This window comes from Coregonus lavaretus, assembly GCF_964263955.1.
Source record: "Coregonus lavaretus genome assembly, chromosome: 28".
Classification (NCBI taxonomy): domain Eukaryota; kingdom Metazoa; phylum Chordata; class Actinopteri; order Salmoniformes; family Salmonidae; genus Coregonus; species Coregonus lavaretus.
Genome location: NC_140015.1, coordinates 13,452,980 through 13,474,736, shown reverse-complemented (window position 1 = coordinate 13,474,736; position 21,757 = coordinate 13,452,980). Strand labels below are relative to the sequence as shown.

The window sequence follows — 21,757 nt, the reverse complement described above, 5'->3', positions numbered from 1 at the left end:
GTAGTCTAACCTAGAAGTAACAAATGCATGGATTAATTTTTCTGCATCATTTTTGGACAGAAAATTTCTGATTTTTGCAATGTTACGTAGATGGAAAAAAGCTGTCCTTGAAACAGTCTTGATATGTTCGTCAAAAGAGAGATCAGGGTCAAGAGTAACGCCGAGGTCCTTCACAGTTTTATTTGAGACGACTTTACAACCATCAAGATGAATTGTCAGATTTAACAGAATATCTCTTTGTTTCTTGGGACCTAGAACAAGCATCTCTGTTTTGTCCGAGTTTAAAAGTAAAAAGTTTTCAGCCATCCACTTCCTTATGTCTGAAACACAGGCTTCTAGCGAGGGCAATTTTGGGGCTTCACCATGTTTCATTGAAATGTACAGCTGTGTGTCATCCGCATAGCAGTGAAAGTTAACATTATGTTTTCGAATAACATCCCCAAGAGGTAAAATATATAGTGAAAACAATAGTGGTCCTAAAACGGAACCTTGAGGAACACCGAAATGTACAGTTGATTTGTCGGAGGACAGACCATTCACAGAGACAAACTGATATCTTTCCGACAGGTAGGATCTAAACCAGGCCAGAACTTGTCCGTGTAGACCAATTTGGGTTTCCAGTCTCTCCAAAAGAATGTGGTGATCGATGGTGTCAAAGGCAGCACTAAGGTCTAGTAGCACGAGGACAGATGCAGAGCCTCGGTCTGACGCCATTAAAAGGTCATTTACCACCTTCACAAGTGCAGTCTCAGTGCTATGATGGGGTCTAAAACCAGACTGAAGCATTTCGTATACATTGTTTGTCTTCAGAAAGGCAGTGAGTTGCTGCGCAACAGCTTTTTCTAAAATTTTTGAGAGGAATGGAAGATTCGATATAGGCCGATAGTTTTTTATATTTTCCGGGTCAAGGTTTGGCTTTTTCAAGAGAGGCTTTATCACTGCCACTTTTAGTGAGTTTGGTACACATCCGGTGGATAGAGAGCTGTTTATTATGTTCAACATAGGAGGGCCAAGCACAGGAAGCAGTTCCTTCAGCAGTTTAGTAGGAATAGGATCCAGTATGCAGCTTGAAGGTTTAGAGGCCATGATTATTTTCATCATTGTGTCAAGAGATATAGTACTAAAACACTTAAGTGTCTCTCCCGATCCCAGGCCCTCGCAGAGCTGTGCAGATCCATGACAGCTAAGCCCTGGAGGAATACGCAGATTCAAAGAGGAGTCCGTAATTTGCTTTCTAATGGTCATGATCTTTTCCTCAAAGAAGTTCATGAATTTATCACTGCTGAAGTGAAAGCCATCCTCTCTTGGGGAATGCTGCTTTTTAGTTAGCTTTGCAACAGTATCAAAAAGAAATTTTGGATTGTTCTTATTTTCCTCGATTAAGTTGGAAAAGTAGGATGATCGAGCAGCAGTGAGGGCTCTTCGGTACTGCACGGTACTGTCTTTCCAAGCTAGTCGGAAGACTTCCAGTTTGGTGTGGCGCCATTTCCGTTCCAATTTCCTGGAAGCTTGCTTCAAAGCTCGGGTATTTTCTGTATACCAGGGAGCTAGTTTCTTATGACAAATGTTTTTCGTTTTTAGGGGTGCAACTGCATCTAGGGTATTGCGCAAGGTTAAATTGAGTTCCTCAGTTAAGTGGTTAACTGATTTTTGTCCTCTGACGTCCTTGGGTAGGCAGAAGGAGTCTGGAAGGGCATCAATTAATTTTTGTGTTGTCTGAGAATTTATAGCACGACTTTTGATGCTCCTTGGTTGGGGTCTGAGCAGATTATTTGTTGCGATTGCAAACGTAATAAAATGGTGGTCCGATAGTCCAGGATTTTGTGGAAAAACATTAAGATCTACAACATTTATTCCATGGGACAAAACTAGGTCCAGAGTATGACTGTGGCAGTGAGTAGGTCCAGAGACATGTTGGACAAAACCCACTGAGTCGATAATGGCTCCGAAAGACTTTTGGAGTGGGTCTGTGGACTTCTCCATGTGAATATTAAAATCACCAAAAATTAGAATATGATCTGCTATGACTACAAGGTCTGATAGGAATTCAGGAAACTCAGAGAGGAACGCTGTATATGGCCCAGGAGGCCTGTAAACAGTAGCTATAAAAAGTGATTGAGTAGGCTGCATAGATTTCATGACTAGAAGCTCAAAAGATGAAAACGCCATTTTTTTTTTTGTAAATTGAAATTTGCTATCGTAAATGTTAGCAACACCTCCGCCTTTGCGGGATGCACGGGGAATATGGTCACTAGTGTAACCAGGAGGTGAGGCCTCATTTAACACAGCAAATTCATCAGGCTTAAGCCATGTTTCAGTCAGGCCAATCACATCAAGATTATGATCAGTGATTAGTTCATTGACTATGACTGCCTTTGAAGTGAGGGATCTAACATTAAGTAACCCTATTTTGAGATGTGAGGTATCACGATCTCTTTCAATAATGGCAGGAATGGAGGAGGTCTTTATCCTAATAAGATTGCTAGGGTGAACACCGCCATGTTTAGTTTTGCCCAACCTAGGTCGAGGCACAGACACAGTCTCAATGGGTATGGCTGAGCTGACTACACTGACTGTGCTATTGGCAGACTCCACTAAGCTGGCAGGTTGGCTAACAGCCTGCTGCCTGGCCTGCACCCTATTTCACTGTGGGGCTAGAGGAGTTAGAGCCCTATCTATGTTGGTAGATAAGAGGAGAGCACCCCTCCAGCTAGGATGGAGTCCGTCACTCCTCAGCAGGTCAGGCTTGGTCCTGTTTGTGGGTGAGTCCCAGAAAGAGGGCCAATTATCCACAAATGTTATCTTTTGGGAGGGGCAGAAAACAGTTTTCAACCAGCGATTAAGTGCTGAGACTCTGCTGTAGAGCTCGTCACTTCCCCTAACTGGGAGGGGGCCAGAGACAATTACTCGATGCCGACACATCTTTCTAGCTGATTTACACGCTGAAGCTATGTTGCACTTGGTGACCTCTGACTGTTTCATCCTAACATCGTTGGTGCCGACGTGGATAACAATATCTCTATACTCTCTACACTCGCCAGTTTTAGCTTTAGCCAGCACCATCTTTAGATTAGCCTTAACGTCGGTAGCCCTGCCCCCTGGTAAACAGTGTATGATCGCTGGGTGATTCGTTTTAAGTCTAATACTGCGGGTAATGGAGTCGCCAATGACTAGGGTTTTCAATTTGTCAGAGCTAATGGTGGGAGCCTTCGGCGTCTCAGACCCCGTAACGGGAGGAGTAGAGACTAGAGAAGACTCAGACTCAGACTCCGACTCGCTACATAATGGGGAAAACCGGTTGAAGGTTTCTGTCGGCTGAATGAGCGACACCGGTTGAGCATTCCAACAGTATTTCCCTCCAGAAGCCATGAGAAAGTTGTCCGGCTGCGGGGACTGTGCGGGGGGATTTATACTAACGTTACTGTCTGTACTTACTGGTGGCACAGACGCTGTTTCTTCCTTTCCTACACTGAAATTACCCTTGCCTAACGATTGCGTCTGAAGCTGGGCTTGTAGCACAGCTATTCTCGCCGTAAGGCGATCGTTCTCCTGTATATTATGAGTACAGCGACTGCAATTAGAAGACATCATGTTAATGTTACTACTTAGCTTCGGCTGTTGAAGATGTTGATGAACCATGTCCAGATAAAGCGTCCGGAGTGAAAAAGTTGAATAAGGGAAAAAAGTTGCGATGGAAAAAAGGAAAATAACGTAAAGTTGGCAGCTAAAACGTACAGGAAAATGACTCTTCTGTCTCGGGATAAACGTCCGGGGTGAAAAAGTTTAACGAAAAAAGATGAGTGAGGACAAAACTAAAAAGTTGGTAAATTTGTTGAACACAGAGATTGATTAAACGTTTATTAAAAGTAAAACGTGAATAGTTTGGCAGGTAGCCAAGTAGCAACAAACAGCACAGCAGCACGGAGACAATGCGGAAGCGTCACCCATTTTGAATTTCTTTGCCCATGGGAGAAGTATATTTCCCCTCCCATTCTTTTTTCCACGCTACGAATTGTTGAATGAGTTTCCTGTATACAATAGATATTATATTCCTTCTCTTTGAGCCATGTAAATATTGTTCTTCTTTTGTTATTATCAGCTAAGCCATTACAATTATAACTGGCTATACTTATTTCACCATACACCATAATGAGATACAAGTTTCAAGTCTATTTATCATTATATATGTTTGTAAATTTACCAATAAAAAATAGCGTAATGATTGAGTGTCCATATAGCTGTACCGTGATATTTGCATTGCTACGGAGTAACCCTTCAATTGTTCTCCACTAATTCCCCCCCAGTTTTATTTCTTAACAGGTGCATGCTTGTCAACAATTGGCATGAATACTTTTACAAATACTTCCAGTACTGCAATCTGGATTAATGTCCTCATACACATCAGACCAACATAATTTTTGACATCTTCAACAACAGTCCTGAGAAAACATTTAGTATGATCTCTTATAAATTACATGGTATTGCTCCCAAAGTTCTTGTATTTATTTTCGTTAATACCAGTTACCCCGCTGAAGACGTTCTTTAAAAAAGTATTCTCGGTCATAATAGGCTTTATATAGGCATAAAATAAATCATTGAATAAAATGGAATGTTTTACATCTTCCTAGGTCTGAGGGGGGTTTTAACCTTCCAGACTGGGAATTGTATCATTTGGAATGTAGATATTTTCAAATAAATGCAATTTAAAAGTTACATTTCACAACATTTTGATTTGAAAAAATATAAACTATTGGAACCAAGACTTAAAAATAACTGATGTTGGCACAAGATGGAGGGAATGTTGGGGCATAACTAACTAAATTACAGTTAATTAAAATGTATGCTTAATCCAGTATAAACTAATGTATAGAATGTACAGTGCCTTGCAAATGTATTCATCCCCCTTGGCGTTTTTCCTATTTTGTTGCATTACAACCTGTAATTTAAATGGATTTTTATTTGGATTTCATGTAATGGACATACACAAAATAGTCCAAATTGGTGAAGTGAAATTAAAAAAATAACTTGTTTCAAAATATTATACAAAATAAATATCGGAAAAGTGGTGCATGCATATGTATTCACCCCCTTTGCTATGAAGCCCCTAAATAAGATCTGATGCAACCAATTACCTTCAGAAGTCACATAATTAGTTAAATAAAGTCCACCTGTGTGCAATCTAAGTGTCACATGATCTGTCACATGATCTCAGTATATATACACCTGAATGGCCCCAGAGTCTGCAACACCACTAAGCAAGGGGCACCACCAAGCAAGCGGCACCATGAAGACCAGGGAGCTCTCCAAACAGGTCAGGGACAAAGTTGTGGAGAAGTACAGATCAGGGTTGGGTTATAAAAAAATATCAGAAACTTTGAACCATTAAATCCATTATTAAAAAATAAGTATATGGCACCACAACAAACCTGCCAAGAGAGGGCCGCCCACCAAAACTCACAGACCAGGCAAGGAGGTCCATTAATCAGAGAGGCAACAAAGAGACCAAAGATAACCCTGAAGGAGCTGCAAAGCTCCACAGCGGAGTTTGGAGTATCTGTCCATAGGACCACTTTAAGCCGTACACTCCACAGAGCTGGGCTTTACGGAAGAGTGGCCAGAAAAAAGCCATTGCTTAAAGAAAAAAATTAGCAAACATGTTTGGTGTTCACCAAAAGGCATGTGGGAGACTCCCCAAACATATGGAAGAAGGTACTCTGGTCAGATGAGACTAAAATTGAGCTTTTTGGCCATCAAGGAAAACGCTATGTCTGGTGCAAACCCAACACCTCTCATCACCCCGAAAACACCATCCCATGGTTTAAGGGGAAGATGTAAATGTCTTGGAATGGCCTAGTCAAAGCCCAGACCTCAATCCAATTGAGAATCTGTGGTATGACTTAAAGATTGCTGTACACCAGCGGAACCCATCCAACTTGAAGGAGCTGGAGCAGTTTTGCCTTGAAGAATGGGCAATAATCCCAGTGGCTAGATGTGCCAAGCTTATAGAGACATACCCCAAGAGACTTGCAGCTATAATTGCTGAAAAAGGTGGCTCTACAAAGTATTGACTTTGGGGGGGGGGGGGGGTTTCGGGGGGTGAATAGTTATGCACGCTCATGTTTTCAGTTTTTTTGTCTTATTTCTTGTTTGTTTCACAACAGTTTTTATTTTGCATCTTCAAAGTGGTAGGCATGTTGTGTAAATCAAATGATACAACCCCCCCAAAAATCCATTTTAATTCCAGGTTGTAAGGCAACAAAATAGGAAAAATGCCAAGGGGGGTGAATAATTTCGCAAGCCACTGTATTATGCAAGAGACAAAATTCACACATTTTACAGCACAACTCAGAGTCATGTCTTAAGTGTAAAACTAACACTGACTCAATAATCCATGCTCTCTGGGAATGCTATAAAGTCAAAATGTTATGCGTGAGATAAAGTATTGAGATACCCATTGGGCTGGAAGATTCTCTTCTCATCACTCATCCTGAAAAAACGTAAACAAAAAACTTGGAAATCAAAACGCCATCATTAGCATAATAGAAAAATCGAATTAGTTATTATTGAAATATTGAAATAGCATGGGTGACCGAGAATTTTTTGGGGGTACAATTTAAGGCCATGTGGCAAAAAATAATGCAGGCAGTAGGGATGGAGGTGTGAGCATACGGGTCTGGGCAGATGAGATGTAGTCGTTGTTTGTGTGCGTCTGTAAATTGTTGTTCATATGTGTATGTTTGTATTTGGTGTGAAAAAAACAAACAAAAATGACAAAAATGTATAATAAAAAATTAAATATATAAATTACTTTAGGCCCAACCTTCGGCCCTTTGGATTTCGTTGTTATTGCCACAATGTTATGGTCACTACAGCCAATGGGAACTGATATTGCTTTGGAGCAAAGCTCTGCAGCATTAGTGAAGATACAATCAATACAAGTGGATGTCACAGATCCAACACCATTATGAGTGTAAAGTATTGTCCAAAGCAACATTTAGAAAATGTCTTTGTATTTCCCCTAGAGGGCGGTTTGAGATACAATACTGCGTGAATTAAGCTGTTATCTGCGTGTAATTTCCTTTCCAACCCATCACCATGCATCTCAGTGGTTCCTTCTTCATGTCTCGGGGTTTCTTAAGCTCTGGTGCACATCAACACAAGACTGTTTAGCCTATTGATGTGTATTGAGGTGTGACCCATGCAGTATGTTTAGCATGTGGAGGCAATCTATACACAGCAAATTGAACAAACATGAACCATCTGTATCCGAATCTGGTATGTTATATTAGTGGCTGTCTTGATTAATGAAACCTGTTAGAAAGTGTGGAGATTTTTTTTTGCTTTTTTCCCGTAATGCTTTTTCCCGCAATTCATAAAAAAGAGGGGGACTGAAAGAAAGTTCAGGCTATGTTGGTTGTTAAAATATAAATATAGACATTGTATTCATTCACTTTGTAGCATCTATTATTTCAGAATAGCCTAGACATTGAATCAATATATATCTGTGGTAACACTTTATTTTAAGGTACACATATTAGACACAAATTTGTAGTTTATAAGTATGTATATAATTATCTTATAAGGCCTTTATTATGTCATATTAGCCCAATATTAGATCTTAATTAAGTGATTTGTTATTCAAACAGTATAAGTCATTTATTACTGGCCAATCCTTAATAACAATCCTAAAAAATAACATAATTATTAGCAATAATAAAGGCATATTAATATTTAATAAAGTGTGATCATATTTTTACCTGCATATTTTTTTCTCAGTTACAGGCAAGCTTTATATGTTTTTGCTCAAGGGTGTAGGGAGGAGTGACCCTATGTGATTAATCTTATACAGTTGACATGCATATATAAATGGAAATACAATATATACCATATATAAGTTTAGTTGTTTACATCTAATTTTGACTTGAATGTTGGCTGTATGGCATATATGAAAGGAGATATGCCCCTTGCTGTACAATGAGGTCATTTCTGGACAGTTTTTCTGCAAGTAAAAATATGTTCACACTTTAAAATAGGGAACACATACTGAGGTACAATCCCCTTAGCAGTCCAAAATATAAACTGCTTATTAAGAGTCTGTTTCTTGTGTAACTTGCTCTTTATTAAATATTAATATGCCTTTATTATTGCTAATAATTATGTCATTAAGGATTGTCCAGTAATACATGACTTATAATGTTTGAATAAGAAAACACTTAATTAAGGCATAATATATGGCTAATAAGACCTAATAAAGGCCTTATAAGCTACTTATATACACACTTATAAACTACAAATTAGTGGCTAATATGTGTACCTTAAAATAAAGTGTTACTATATAGGTTATCTGTCTCATCAGCTGAACATTCTACTTAACAATCTGGTGCTAAAATAAAGCCAGAGACAATATCTTTGGGCTAGGTTTAGTTTATTCAGCACTGAGACTGAGGGGCCGCTGTTTGTCTCTGTATATCTTCAGGAACAGAGAGCATCTGTCTAGAGTAGACAGTGGTGTCTGGGATAGGGAGAGGCGAGACGCCCTCAGCCCTTGGTATCGGTCCCACCATGTGCGTGCGTGTGTCTCTGTCTGTGTGCGGGCATTCATGCATGTGCCTGCGTTTGTGTAACCCATTCCCACTCTGACAGACCTGTTCCTCCCTCCTGTGATGTAGTCTATGACCCTCACTCTATAATCAGCTGGAGAGGTAGCAGAGGCGGACCTTTGGCCTTGATTTGCTGTGTAATTGGACATCAGATTTGACACTCTGCCGAGTGGAACATTAGAAGCAGTCTAATTAGGTGCGGTAGGGCTATTAAATGAAGGTTTACCCATGTTGTTAAGAAATACCACACAAATTGGAAATGTCAAGATGACACCCGGCTGCCATCGCCAACCAAGGGAAGAAAATAATTTATCAGAAAAGTTTCCCAACTGAAAGCAAACACAATCCCCATACTACTACTTCACTCCAATGCTGTCTCTTCTTCAGCCTGTCTCTGCAGTCTTGTCCCTTTAAATAGCAGAGCAGCAGCCAGACTTCATCTCCACTGTCATCTCAGATTGAATAGTTTATGAATAAGTGATGTAACATCCCCATACATTGAAACACAGGAGCATATGGTCTAAAATAGCCTATGGATTTTCAGCTGGAGATGACTGACTCCAGCATGACATTGGTGTTGACTCACAAGGCTCCTTCATTATAATGAGAGCACATACGGGGGACGGGAAAGCGCCCATGGCCCTGTTCTTTTGTAAACATCTCTCTCTAAGCCCCTGACATCTCGCCATCACCCAATTCAATCCATTCTGATAACCCCCGACCCCCTCTCTCACATCACAGGGAACCCTCAAATCAATGGCTCCAAAGTGACTCACACTCAGACGGCTAAGTTACTGTATGTGTTTAACAAGGTGGCTCTCCCCTCTAAACATGAATATGGCAGATATCAACAGTGATATATCAACAATCCTTCCAGCCAGAAATGATGAATAGGGCACTTCATGAAAAATGCATATGGCAGCAAAACATCTGAACCTGCCTCTCCCTCAAGACTATTAGTACTTTCTGCCTAAGCTTCGCCTCGTTAGGGAGGTTTCTCACACTGCAAAACGCTCCTCTCAATACCCCATAATACCTTGTGGTGCATTTCAAACAATAACAGTTTTTTTTTTATTCATAGAGACTAAAATAAGGGTTGTTGTTGTGCAAGGGTTCAACGTGTCACCCGATTCTACCCTAAAAACACTCTGTTACCAAGATGCAGGGAGTGAGTGGTGATTGAGACTGAGCAGTGCTGAAAATTGAGCGCTTCTCACAGTAATTGACTGACAATAGTGAGTCACAAATAAGCAAGAGTTGGGACACACAGGTCAGAGTTGATGCTTCCCCCTCTACCTCTCTGTTTCTCCACTCCTCCTCCTCCCCATTCCAGTGCCAATACATCATCATCACAACAAGCCAAAGGATTTTCCAGCCCCATCGTTATCACTGTTGGCCCCATTCATCGCCTCTGTGTTTTGTTGAGTCATTATCCTCCCCAGTGGTTGTTGTTTCTAACCGATAGGACACAGAACTGTAATACATAATGCATTTCCGTGATGACAGTCTTTGATTTGCCTTGACACCCAGTGGGAGGGACACTTGGCATTATATAAACAATTGTATAAACGGTGGAGAGGTTCATGCGACGAAAGGCATTCACGTTACAATGAAAAAAGGCCCTGAAGGTACAAACAGAACAAATGCAGTGATTAATGCACAAAGCCTTTCTCTCTTTTTCCTTGACAGATGGTGGCTCTCCCGTACCATCTCCTTCTCTCAACAACTTATCATGTATTTAATCAGGTTTCTACCACAAATACACCAATAACACAAAATAGGAGTGGAGGTTTTTGACAGCATAACAACTCTGCTCAGAACAACACCTGACACCAAAAATCTGTGGGGCAACGGTCTTTTGACTAGGGAGATTTCTGTGTGTGTGTGTGTGTGTTTGAGCGCGTGCAAATGTGTGTGTGTGTGCATGTGTATCCGCGTGTGCGTGAGTGTGTGTGTGCATGTACGTGCATGTGTCATGGTGGTGGGGGTTAGGAGATGTGCAGGGTTGTGACAAGGTGGCTAAGCTGCTATTAGGCATGCGGCTCACGGTTGGGTGTTCAAACCCAATTAGGTGGCGGTACACTTGGATTTAGAAAGAGGTGAGCGAAGTTTAAAGAATGGAAGCTTAACAGTGAGTCAACAAGTCCCTGCCAGAGAAACGTCAGCAGCTGTCCTCCATCCAGACATGTCCTTGTCACTCCGACTGGAGAGAACAGATCGGTGTCCAAGAGAGGGACGTTACAGACTGTTACTGACACCAGCAAACCACAACTAGGCCAGTACAATATTTCAATGGGTTTTTTGGATCTTTTGCATTGACAATCAAGACAGTAACACAACACCAGGCATTTCAGCTGTTAGCTATAGGATAATTCAAAATGCCATCGCAACGGAACTTGATTCCCAACTCTGTAAAAGTAGTCAGCTTTAGCAGAGGACAGCGAATATGCAAAAAGCTGTCATCCCTTAATCTCAGAGGCCTATTATAGGTACAAGTGCTGTCATTATTGATAAACTCCACATTTATATTCAAATGCATTCACAATGCCAGCGGAGCCGAGTGGAGTGGTATTCACTGTGGAGTCTGGGGGGCATTATCTATTAAGCTGAAGCAGCACAGCCTCAGCCCTCAGCTCTCATCTCTCTCTAGTGTTCCAGTACCACGCAGAGCATTATTCAATCAGAGATATCACAGTGACAATGTGATGGATGCTAACATGCTTCAGCAGCCACGGCAGGGGGAGACGAGACAACGTCAGACGACTCTGGAGCCATTTGCCATCGCTGGAGTAGGCTAGGCTGGCCTGGGCGCTCACGCTTTGTTTGTTGTGTCAAAAGTTCCACGTCGTATTCTATTTTGAGGCCATGCTCTGCCAGTTACAGTTTTGTTCTCTCTGCTCCTTTTGCTCACTCCCTATTTCTCTCTCTTTCTCTCTCTTTCTCCCTCTTTCTCTCTCTTTCTCTCTTTCTCTCTCTTTCTCCCTCTTTCTCCCCCTTTCTCTATTTCTCTCTCTCTTTCTCCCTCTTTCTCTCTCTTTCTCTCTTTCTCTCTCTCTTTCTCTCTCTTTCTCCCTCTTTCTCTCTATTTCGCTCTTTCTCTCTCTCTTTCTCTCTCTTTCTCTCTCTTTCTCCCTCTTTCTCCCCCTTTCTATATTTCTCTCTCTCTTTCTCCCTCTTTCTCTCTCTTTCTCTATTTATTCTCTCTTTCTCCCTCTTTCTCTCTCTTTCTCCCTCTTTCTCTCTCTTTCGCTCTTTCTCTCTCTCTTTCTCTCTCTCTCTCTCTCTCTCTCTCTCTCTCTCTCTCTCTCTCTCTCTCTCTCTCTCTCTCTCTCTCTCTCTCTCTCTCTCTCTCTCTCTCTCTCTCTCTCTATAGATATATACATATATATATATATATATATATATATATTTCTCTCTTTCTCCCTCTTTCTCCCACTTTCTCCCTCTTTCTTTCTCTTTCTCCCTCTTTCTATCTCTTTCTCTCTCGCTTTCTAAAGTCTAACCTATGGCTTGCGCTTCCAGCTTGTGAGTTGTTCCGAGTACAGTGTGAGGGTAAATTATGCGGCTTCTCTGTCATTGTGTACAACAGCGACTGAGTGAAAGAAATAGAGAATGAACAATGAATTGAGCAATGAATGAGAGTTTCAATCTCAATTATTTAATATGACTATAGCGTGGTCAGATTATTTGTAATCAATGGTTGCTGAGAACAAATACATTGGATTTGTAATAGCGTAAGGACAGTCCTTGGCAAGTTTACTTCCTTAAGGAGTTGAATTGAGTCATATCACACACCTCTGACATCATCAGAGGTCCCAGAGTTCAATGTGAATGCAATAAGACAAATATTTTAAGAAGTTTCATCAAAATCCCCATAGACAGATCCAACCAAGTCTCTATCCTCCGTCCCCATCCGGCACAAAGCAGCAACCTTCTAATAAGAGCGTGTTGACTTTGTGTGCTCAGGGCGAATCATCTCATATTAATATGCACTGGACGACTGCTGCTACGGATCAGGAGAGAGGGCTTTGTTTGCACATCGATATGAGCCTTGCAAGATTTAATCAGGAAGGTAAACAATGAAAAAAGACTCATAGATGCCTATCGTACAATATGCCAATGCCATATTTAACCTGCACCTTTAAGGCTGGCTTCAGCATAACTGTTTGGCATAGTCCTTCATAGCATTACCCAGAGTACTTCACCTTGAAATTACTCTCCAATATGGCAAAGATCTCCATGCAAGCTGGAATGTCTCTAGCTATCTATTTAAACTGTCCTCAACCAGGTCTCTCTTGAAAAAGATATTTGATCTCAATGAGAAAAACCTGTATAAATAAAAAAATAATAAAAAATAATAAAAAAAATATGTTACTGAACATTCCTCTTATTCTGGCTGAGAATAATCAAAGGTGTCTGGCATGACGTGTTTCTACAGCCACAATATATTTATTCCTCTGTCGCCCTGCATCTTTCATTTCAAACTTATCCATTACGTTCTTCCATTTGTCTTATTCTTATTAGTCCTTTCAGTTTGCCTTTTAAAAAATCACACTTCTATCTACTGCTAAGAGATATTATGCGAGGTAAAGAAAAAATGACAGGCTTGCTCTACTCCTTCTCAACGTTGTGAGAAGAGTGGAAAAGGCAAGAGGGAGATAAACTAAGGAGAAGGCTTCATGAAATCACTGAGATTTCTCAGATTCTCAATATTGTGACTGTCTGATTGTCAGCAGGGTGCTTCATACCAAGCTGTCAAAGAAGTAGTCCGATTCCAAAGGACTGGCAAGGCTTCCAAGATGCCTGAATGTGATGAAGGCGATGAGGCACTGATGTCAGTAGATAAAATGCTGCTCCATGTGAAATATCGTGTTATCGTATTGTCTCCATGGTGAAGAAGTTAAGCCTTTCCGTCTGTCACAAGACCTGCTAAAGAGCGGGGATGACAGGTATATGAAGTGTTAGCAGTGGATGGGATGTGTGCCCTATCAATGTTGAAAATGATCTTGCAGTTGGCAGTCTTTAAAAAATCTAATCAAATTTTATTGGTCACATGACCCGAATACAACAGGTGTAGACTTTACTGTGAAATGCTTACTTACAAGCCCTTAACCAACAATGCAGATTTAAAAAGTAAGAAAAATATTTTCTAAATAAAAAAGGAAATAGTAACACAATAAAATAACAATAACGAGGCTATATACAAGAAGTACCAGAACCGAGTCAATGTACGAGGTAGTTGAGGTAATTGAGGCAGTTGAGGTATTCTCACTCTTCACATGCCCTTTGAGAAGCTTTCCATTTCTCTCTCACTCAGTTCTTTCATAGTTTTTAAATACTTTTATACACCTCCATTGGAAGACTGGACAAAAGTTTTCCCAGCTTTAAAGGAGAAATAATATGACCATGCTTTTTCATATTGGTTGATTTCTTAAAGCCTTTAGAGGACTCAACATCCCTCTTCTAACAGTTGTCATTATGCTCGCGATGATGGGATGTTTTCAGTGATGATGCATTGTCACTCACATCATTGCTTAGCTTAGACAGGTTTTTAAACACAATGTGTCAATTCAATAAATGTATCTCTCAAAACACTTTGTTCAGCACTGACTAGGGACTGACTGAAACTATGTTATTTGATTTGCATGCATTCATTAGACAGCAAGTCTCCCTCCCTGTCTCTCTCTACTCCTCCACGCATCCCTCTGTTCTCCCCCTCTCCCCTAACCCTGGCCCACAGACAATCACTGACAGGTCTACAGGGTTAAACCCCATCAGTGTGTTGTTGCAGGAGGTCTGTGCCAGCCCCCTGGCCCTCAAATGTGTCAATAAATCCGATGTGTGTGGCCCCTGGTTAAACGGGCCAATTCATTATCCCATCTTATCCCTTCCACCTGCTCAGCCAGGCTGTCGCGCGGCGAACCAGATCTGGGACCCTGCCCATACTTTAGATTCAGATCCAGAAGCTTTTTAGAGAATGGGGAAAATAGTAGTTTGATTGAAGTTATGACAGATGTGTTTTTCATTGGTGGGACAGATTATAAAGGATTCTTAGCTACAGACAATATCAAGATGTATGGCAACTGAATGTATATCTCAGATTCTATGCTTGTGTACATACTGCTGCACTTCAGTTTCTACATGAATGGTAAATGGTATTTCTGTTGCATGCATACACACACGCGCGCACACACACACACACACACACTTAAACGCACACAGTTATTACTGTCAGGGCACCCGTTTCTCACTACAGCCCACGCTGTTCTCCCAGGAGAGAGGAGAACATTTCAGATGGCGCTTAATTAGCCAGGACCAGAGGTCAAGGAGATCCAGCACCAAATGTTCAGACTGCCAGGCAGCCTGTCCTGGCAATACCATACACACCACATAGCTTACAGCCAACATAAATGCAATTGCTATGGCAGATAAACAGTAATTTATTAATTCAATCACACTTACAACAAATCTTACTTTCACAGTATTTTCTCATTCACTAAAGAATAGGGATATTTTTCACTTTTTATAAGTTTATGTGAGGTGGGTGTCCTTGATGTATTTCACTGTAACTCCTCAGTAGTTCCCTCTACACTTCCAAAAGGGTTCTTCGGCTGTACCCATAGGATAACCCTTTTTGGTTCGAGGTAAAAACACTTTTTGGTTCCAGATAGAACCATTTTTGGTTCCATGTAGAACCTATTCCACAGAAGTGGAACCAAATGGGTTCTACCTGGAACCAACAAAGGGTTATCCTATTGGGACAGCTGAAGAACCCTGTAGACCTTTCCTGCAGTCAAATGACCTAGTGGCCTCATGGGTGGAATGTTATTAATATTTTTCATAATTTCATACTTAATAAACATATAAAAAAAACTGCAGAAAATCCAGTGTTTCTATGTCAAACGGTTTTGTTATATTTCAGTCTTCTGTGATGTATTGTATATAAAGTGTAATATTGGGATACAAACTCAAAATTGAAGCCCTTAACCATGTGTGTGAGGTGTATACTTTTGTTTCAAAGTAGAGTTGTTTAAGACCAAGAAACACTCTGTGTGACCCTGATTTAGCCCACTGCAGTAAAAGCTTTTAGGGTTCTAGATGGCACCTTTTTTTTCTAAGAGTGTATAATAGAACCAGGTCACCAGAAGAGTGAAACCTGTTGTTGGGTTTTTTAGAACGTCTACTTAGGTGGAGAACACTGAGCAGCGCTTTGAGCAGAGACAATAACCATCTGACCCGACACCCCAGCCCACAGCCTTCAATTCATGGCGGAACATTCAATGAAGAACCAATGACAGCCTAATTAAAATCATGTTGTGGTGTGTGATGTGCCAGAAGGTTACTGACCCGTCCCTTGTTCTTTATGTGTAGAATTAAAGGCAGAATCAAAGCATGACAACTGAAATGAGCGCAGTATGTTTCTCTAACCCATCGATCCTCTCTTTCCTCTCTTCCCTGTTCAGGTGCGAGCCAGTGCCATCGCCCAGGACGCTGACCAGAACTATGACTACGCCTCCAACAGTGTCATCCTCCACCTAGACGCAGGCGACGAGGTCTACATCAAGCTGGACGGGGGCAAGGCTCACGGCGGCAACAACAACAAATACAGCACCTTCTCTGGGTTCATCCTCTACGCCGACTGAACCCACGCAGGAGGCACGTCCCAGACAGAAAGACAGAGAAAGAAAAGAAAGTAAGAGATTGAGAGAAAGAGTTGTAATGAGGGAAGGAAGGGGTTAAAAGCCGGAATGCTTTCTCTGCTTATAAAACACATCAGCCCCAAATCAAGGTTCTCCAGCTCAGCTTGGCCTGCCTGCCTGTCTGCTGTGCTGTGAGGGAGGGAGAACACAATAATAGGGGAGGGAGTAGTGTGGGGTGAAGCTAGGGAGAGAGAGGTGCTTAGCCCTCCTCATCAGAATTCTAACCTGTCAGTTGCTCCTTGCTTTCTGAGTATTCCTCCTCCTCAAACTGGAAAATAAACCAACTAACGTCAAGTGGATCCGGCCTCATCATCTTCTCTCCATAACGGTCGGCTATATGGACTCAGTTGACTGAAATTGTCTTATCTTGTCGTTATGTGCTTTTCCTTAGAATATCAGTATTTTACTTTTGTAAAAGATACTACTACATCGTATATTTACACAAAACAGGATATTAAAAAGATGTTTGTCCCTTGTGAGAAAAAAACTAGATTTTAAGAGAATGGTTTTGTGAGATGTTGACTGTGATTCAGCAGGTGAGCAATCTAAAAGTCTGATTAAAAACGCCTTTAGTTGAGAAACGGAAATGAAAGGTGTCATTATAGTTTTTAACGATATATGATTTGTTGCATTTGACACCTGGCTGTCACATGGTGTTGTTTGTTTATGTGTGATATCAGCTGTGGGAACACAGGCCTGGTTTGTGGCTGAATGTTATTCATGCAAAGCATGTTATACACAGACAACATTACATTTTCCCTTGTCCCATCCAACATATCTAAAGAGAAAACGACACATAGTCTCTATCCTTGCCCCTTATCCGTCTATATACCCCTATCCTATTTGTCTAAACAGGGCCAAAGTGGGTTGAAAATAGACTAAAATGTATATTAGATGTTCTAGTTATGTAGATATCCTCCACCACCAGAGTCATTCAATGAAGCAACATATTCAGATTCTGAGGGAACCTATTTTATAAAAAACAGTGTCCATTACTTCAGCTTCTTCCTCTTGCACTCTGCTGTGGTGAAGTTAAACATCTAAAGCAGAGCAATGGGAGAGAGTTAGAGTTAGAGAGAGAGAGAGAGAGAGAGAGAGAGAGAGAGAGAGAGAGAGAGAGAGAGAGAGAGAGAGAGAGAGAGAGAGAGCGAGAGCGAGAGAGAGGGGAGGGAGAGAGAGAGAGGGGGAATGGGATGTTTTAATGGCGAGGCAGATTTTCTGTTTCAGTGTCTGAGGCTTCACTGGATGTCATCCATTCATTAGCTGCATATTCACTGATACATACAGGCATTATGGTAATATTTACTCAACATGGCGGGCTGACAGCTTGCTTTAGAATGAAATTGATTGGGTGAGTGACTTGGCTTGTTAGCATTGTGTGTGTGTGTTTGTGTGGGTGTGTGTGTGTGTGCGTGCGTGCGTACGTGCGTGTGTGTGCATGTGTGTGCGTGTGTGTGCGTGTGTGTGTGAATACGTACATGCGTGAATGTGTGTGTTGGTGTATTTGAGTGTTATCATCAGAGCATGCGCCGTGCCATTGCTACTGCTACATTGTTGTTTTTCTGTTATTCTGTGCTACAGCCAATGACAGATATTTTACTCAGCAGACAATGAGATTGCATTACATAGGGAGGGGAGCCTCTGTAGAGATGGTGAGAAGAACAAACAGCTTGTAAATGAAATCTATGTTATGTTTGTCTATCTAATTTTATCTTTTTGAACTGTTGAATACATTTAAATAATAAATGGAATTGGAGTCACTTGTCTCAAGATAATTATTTTACCCCAAATACTCTTATTGTGTTGAACTATTTAGAGTGCAGACAGCATGGTTGTGAAGCCGGTTGGATGTACTGCCAAATTCTCTAAAATGACGTTGGAGGCGGCTTATGGTAGAGAAATGAACATTCAATTCTCTGGTGGACATTCCTGCGGTCAGCATGCCAATTGCACGCTCCCTCAAAACTGTGGCATTGTGTTCTGTGACAAAACTGCACACTTTAGGGTAATGTTTTATTGTCCCTCAGCTTCTTTACATGCCACACCTGTCAGATGGATGGATTATCTTGGCAAAGGAAAAATGCCCACTAACAGGGATGTAAACAAATGTGTGCACAACATTTGAGAGAAATAATATTTTTGTTCGAATGGAACAATTCTGGGATCTTTTATTTCAACTCATGAAACATGGAACCAACACTTTATCCAAAGTGACTTACAATCATCCATGCATACATTTTACATATGGGTGGCCCCTGGGAATCGAACCCACAATCTTGGCATCGCAAGCGCCATGCTCTACCAACTGAGCACCAGAGAACCAATTGTCTGTTTAAGAAAACATGAAACAGATCCTATTATAAATGCCTTCTCCTCTCCCTCTCCTTCATATCAGTCTAACCAGAGATTATTTGGGATGATAGGTATCAGGGAGGCAAGGAGGTGGGTAGGAAGGGTGCACCCCTCCCCATATCCTCCACTCCTCTCCTCTCCTTTGGAGATGCTATGGATCTGAAAAGGTGGGCTGCAAGATAAAGTCCATCTAACTCCAGCGATGTCCGCCAGTGGAATAAATCTACTAAATATAATGCTAATTTAAAAAGCGAATGACTCCTGAAGGAACACCACAGTCTGCCTCAATCTGAGATCTCAGCCTATATTCACAGATACTCATCAACAGCGGAACCATTTATTCACCGAAGAAGGCTAGAGGGGGAGAGAGAGAGAGAGACAGAGAGAGAGAGAGAAGAGGATGGAGAGACTGAGAGGGAGATAGAAGAGGAGCGGAAGGCGCTGTGAGAGAGACAAATGTAGAGGAGAAAGGAAGAACAATGACGGAGAGATAGAGAGAAAAGGCAGAGGGATAGGGATGGGGGGACTAATATAGATTGGGTCTGAACAGAGAGAGGGAAGTGGATTGCTTTAAGGAGTAGAGTGGGGGGGGGCAGAAGAGGGGCTGGGATTGGACAGGTGTCACACTAAGGGGACCGTCCTCAGACCAGGAAGGAATGGGATATGACACTGGCAGGCAGCAATGTTGGTCTGCTCTGGTTCTTGGGAAGGCCATCACCGCCTCTACAATACATGCTTCTAATGAAGAAAAACAGTGGTGCTAAAACATAACCACAGCTATGAGAGAAAAGTGAACAAAAATTCCTATCAAAATCCTATTATAATCTGCAGCTCCCTCTCTGTATATAACCAATGTACAGTACATTCACCCTCGTTGGCTCCTTTCTCTCTTCTCTCCCTTTTTCTCAGATGTACCAGTCTTTAACCTGTTCTGACAAACACAAGGGTTAGAGAAACACCCAGCTGTTATGGGAAGCATGACTCTGTCTGCTCCTGCCTCCGTACATGATTCCCTTTGTCACTTTAGGCCACAGCTGAGGAAGAAGCCTTTTCCAGTTTTCCCTGGATGGGCTGAGGCCGCCAACACAGGTGTACTATCCAGTCAGTCCCCTTTACACGTGAGCAAGCGATAGAGAGAGTAGGAGAGAGAAAGAAAGAAAGAAAGAGAGAGAGAGTGCACAAGAGTGAGAGAGAGAGAGAGAAAGAGAAAGAGAGAGAGAGAGAGAGAGAGAGAGAGAGAGAGAGAGAGAGAGAGAGAGAGAGAGAGAGAGAAAGAGAAAGAGAAAGAGAAAGAGAAAGCCCTGCCTTGTTCTTCCATGCCTCTGTCTCGGCCTGTTTAAAATCACAGAACCATGTTCACGATCACTTCACAACTTTACTTGAACAAACTCCATTCCCATCTAACCTTCATATTGCAGACCTATTCATCACTAACTATCCCTTTCTTCTCCTATAGACTCCTTCCTCTTGGTAAATGCATTGTCACATTTCATAATCCACCTTTTTGGCTGCAGTCTGAGATACACAGTGCAGATCACAGAAGGTCATGGTGTACAGCAGTGCACTGAGTTTTTCTCTCCCTCTGAGTGAACAAACTATGGTATTCTCACATGATGTAGCTACCGCCATGTCTCCAGAGAACTTACTGAGCACAAAAAAACACAAACAAACATCCGACATGCCTTTTTTTTCCCCTTTCAGCAAGCGGAATGTTTCTGTGACCTTTCAAAGTGTAGTTTCCCCTAGTGTTTTGCACAATTTTGGGGTCGGAAATTAGAGAGAAAAAACCTGACACACTTTAAACAGAGATCAAGCTCTCTGTCCTAATATTGTGATTACACTGATGTTTGGGTAAACATGTCAACATACATAGAGCATTCTCTCAGATCTGTTTAGCTTTGAAGCTTAAAAGAATGGAATAGACTTTGGTACAGTGCCTTCAGAAAGTATTCACACCCCTTGACTTTTTCTACATTTTGTTGTGTTACATCCAGAATTTAAAATGGATAACATTTATATTTTTTGTCACTGGCCTACACACAATACCCCATAATGTCAAAGTGGAATAATCTTTATTTTGAATCTTTTACAAATTAATTAAAAATGAAAAGCTGAAATGTCTTGAATCAATAAGAATTCAACCCTTTGTTACGGCAAGCCGAAATAAGTTCAGGAGTACACATTTGCTTAACAACTCACATAATAAGTCGCATGGACTGTGTGCAATAATAGTGTTTAAAATGATTTTTGAATGACTGAAAATGGTTGTCTAGCAATGATCAATAACCAATTTGACAGAGCTTGAAGAATTTTGAAAATAATAATGGGCAAGTTGCACAATCCGGGTGTGGAAAGCTCTTAGAGACTTACCCAGAAAGACTCACAGCTGCAATAACTGCCAAAGGTGACTCTAACATGTATTGATCAAGGGGGTTGAGTACTTATTTACATTTACGTCATTTAGCAGACGCTCTTATCCAGAGCGACTTACAGTTAGTGCATACTTTATTCTTTTTTTTCTTTTTCTTTTTTTTTCATACTGGCCCCCCGTGGGAATCGAACCCACAACCCTGGCGTTGCAAACGCCATGCTCTACCAACTGAGCTACCTCCCTACCGGCCATTCCCTCCCCTACCCTGGACGACGCTGGGCCAATTGTGCGCCGCCCCATTGTCTCCCGGTTGAGGCCAGCTACAGCAGAGCCTGGATTCTAACCAGGATCTCTAGTGGCACAGCTAGCACTGCAATGCAGTGCCTTAGACCACTGCGCCACTTACTTATCTAATCAAGATATATTAGTATTTTATTTTTTATACATTTTATTAGAAATGTTAAACATTTTATTCCACTTTGACAATACAGTATATTTTGTGTAGATTTTTGACAAAAACAATTAAACCCATTTTAATCCCACTTTGTAACATAATAAAATGTGGAAAAAGTCATGGGGTGTGAATACTTTCTGAAAGCGCTGTCACACCATTACAAATTGGCATTTGTGAGTCCCTTTCAAACAGCGGAACATTGAGGGCCAGTGTCCCTTAACTCCCATGATGATCTCTCGTTTTCCTCTGAACACGATATGATTGGGCACAGACGTGGGTG

The 21,757-nt window shown here is 41.4% G+C and overlaps 1 protein-coding gene across 1 annotated transcript in view; it reads left to right on the top strand.

The window, feature by feature from the left end:
* The window catches only part of LOC311103313 (C1q-related factor-like), a gene marked incomplete at its 3' end in the record, with an annotated part of 34,708 nt that extends 18,465 nt beyond the window's left edge, over positions 1–16,243 (top strand). The window contains exon 2 of the mRNA XM_084144859.1: positions 16,064–16,243. Coding sequence (XP_084000985.1) covers positions 16,064–16,243 — 180 coding nt within the window. The remainder of the gene's footprint in view (positions 1–16,063) is intronic.
* Positions 16,244–21,757: the final 5,514 nt, after the last annotated feature.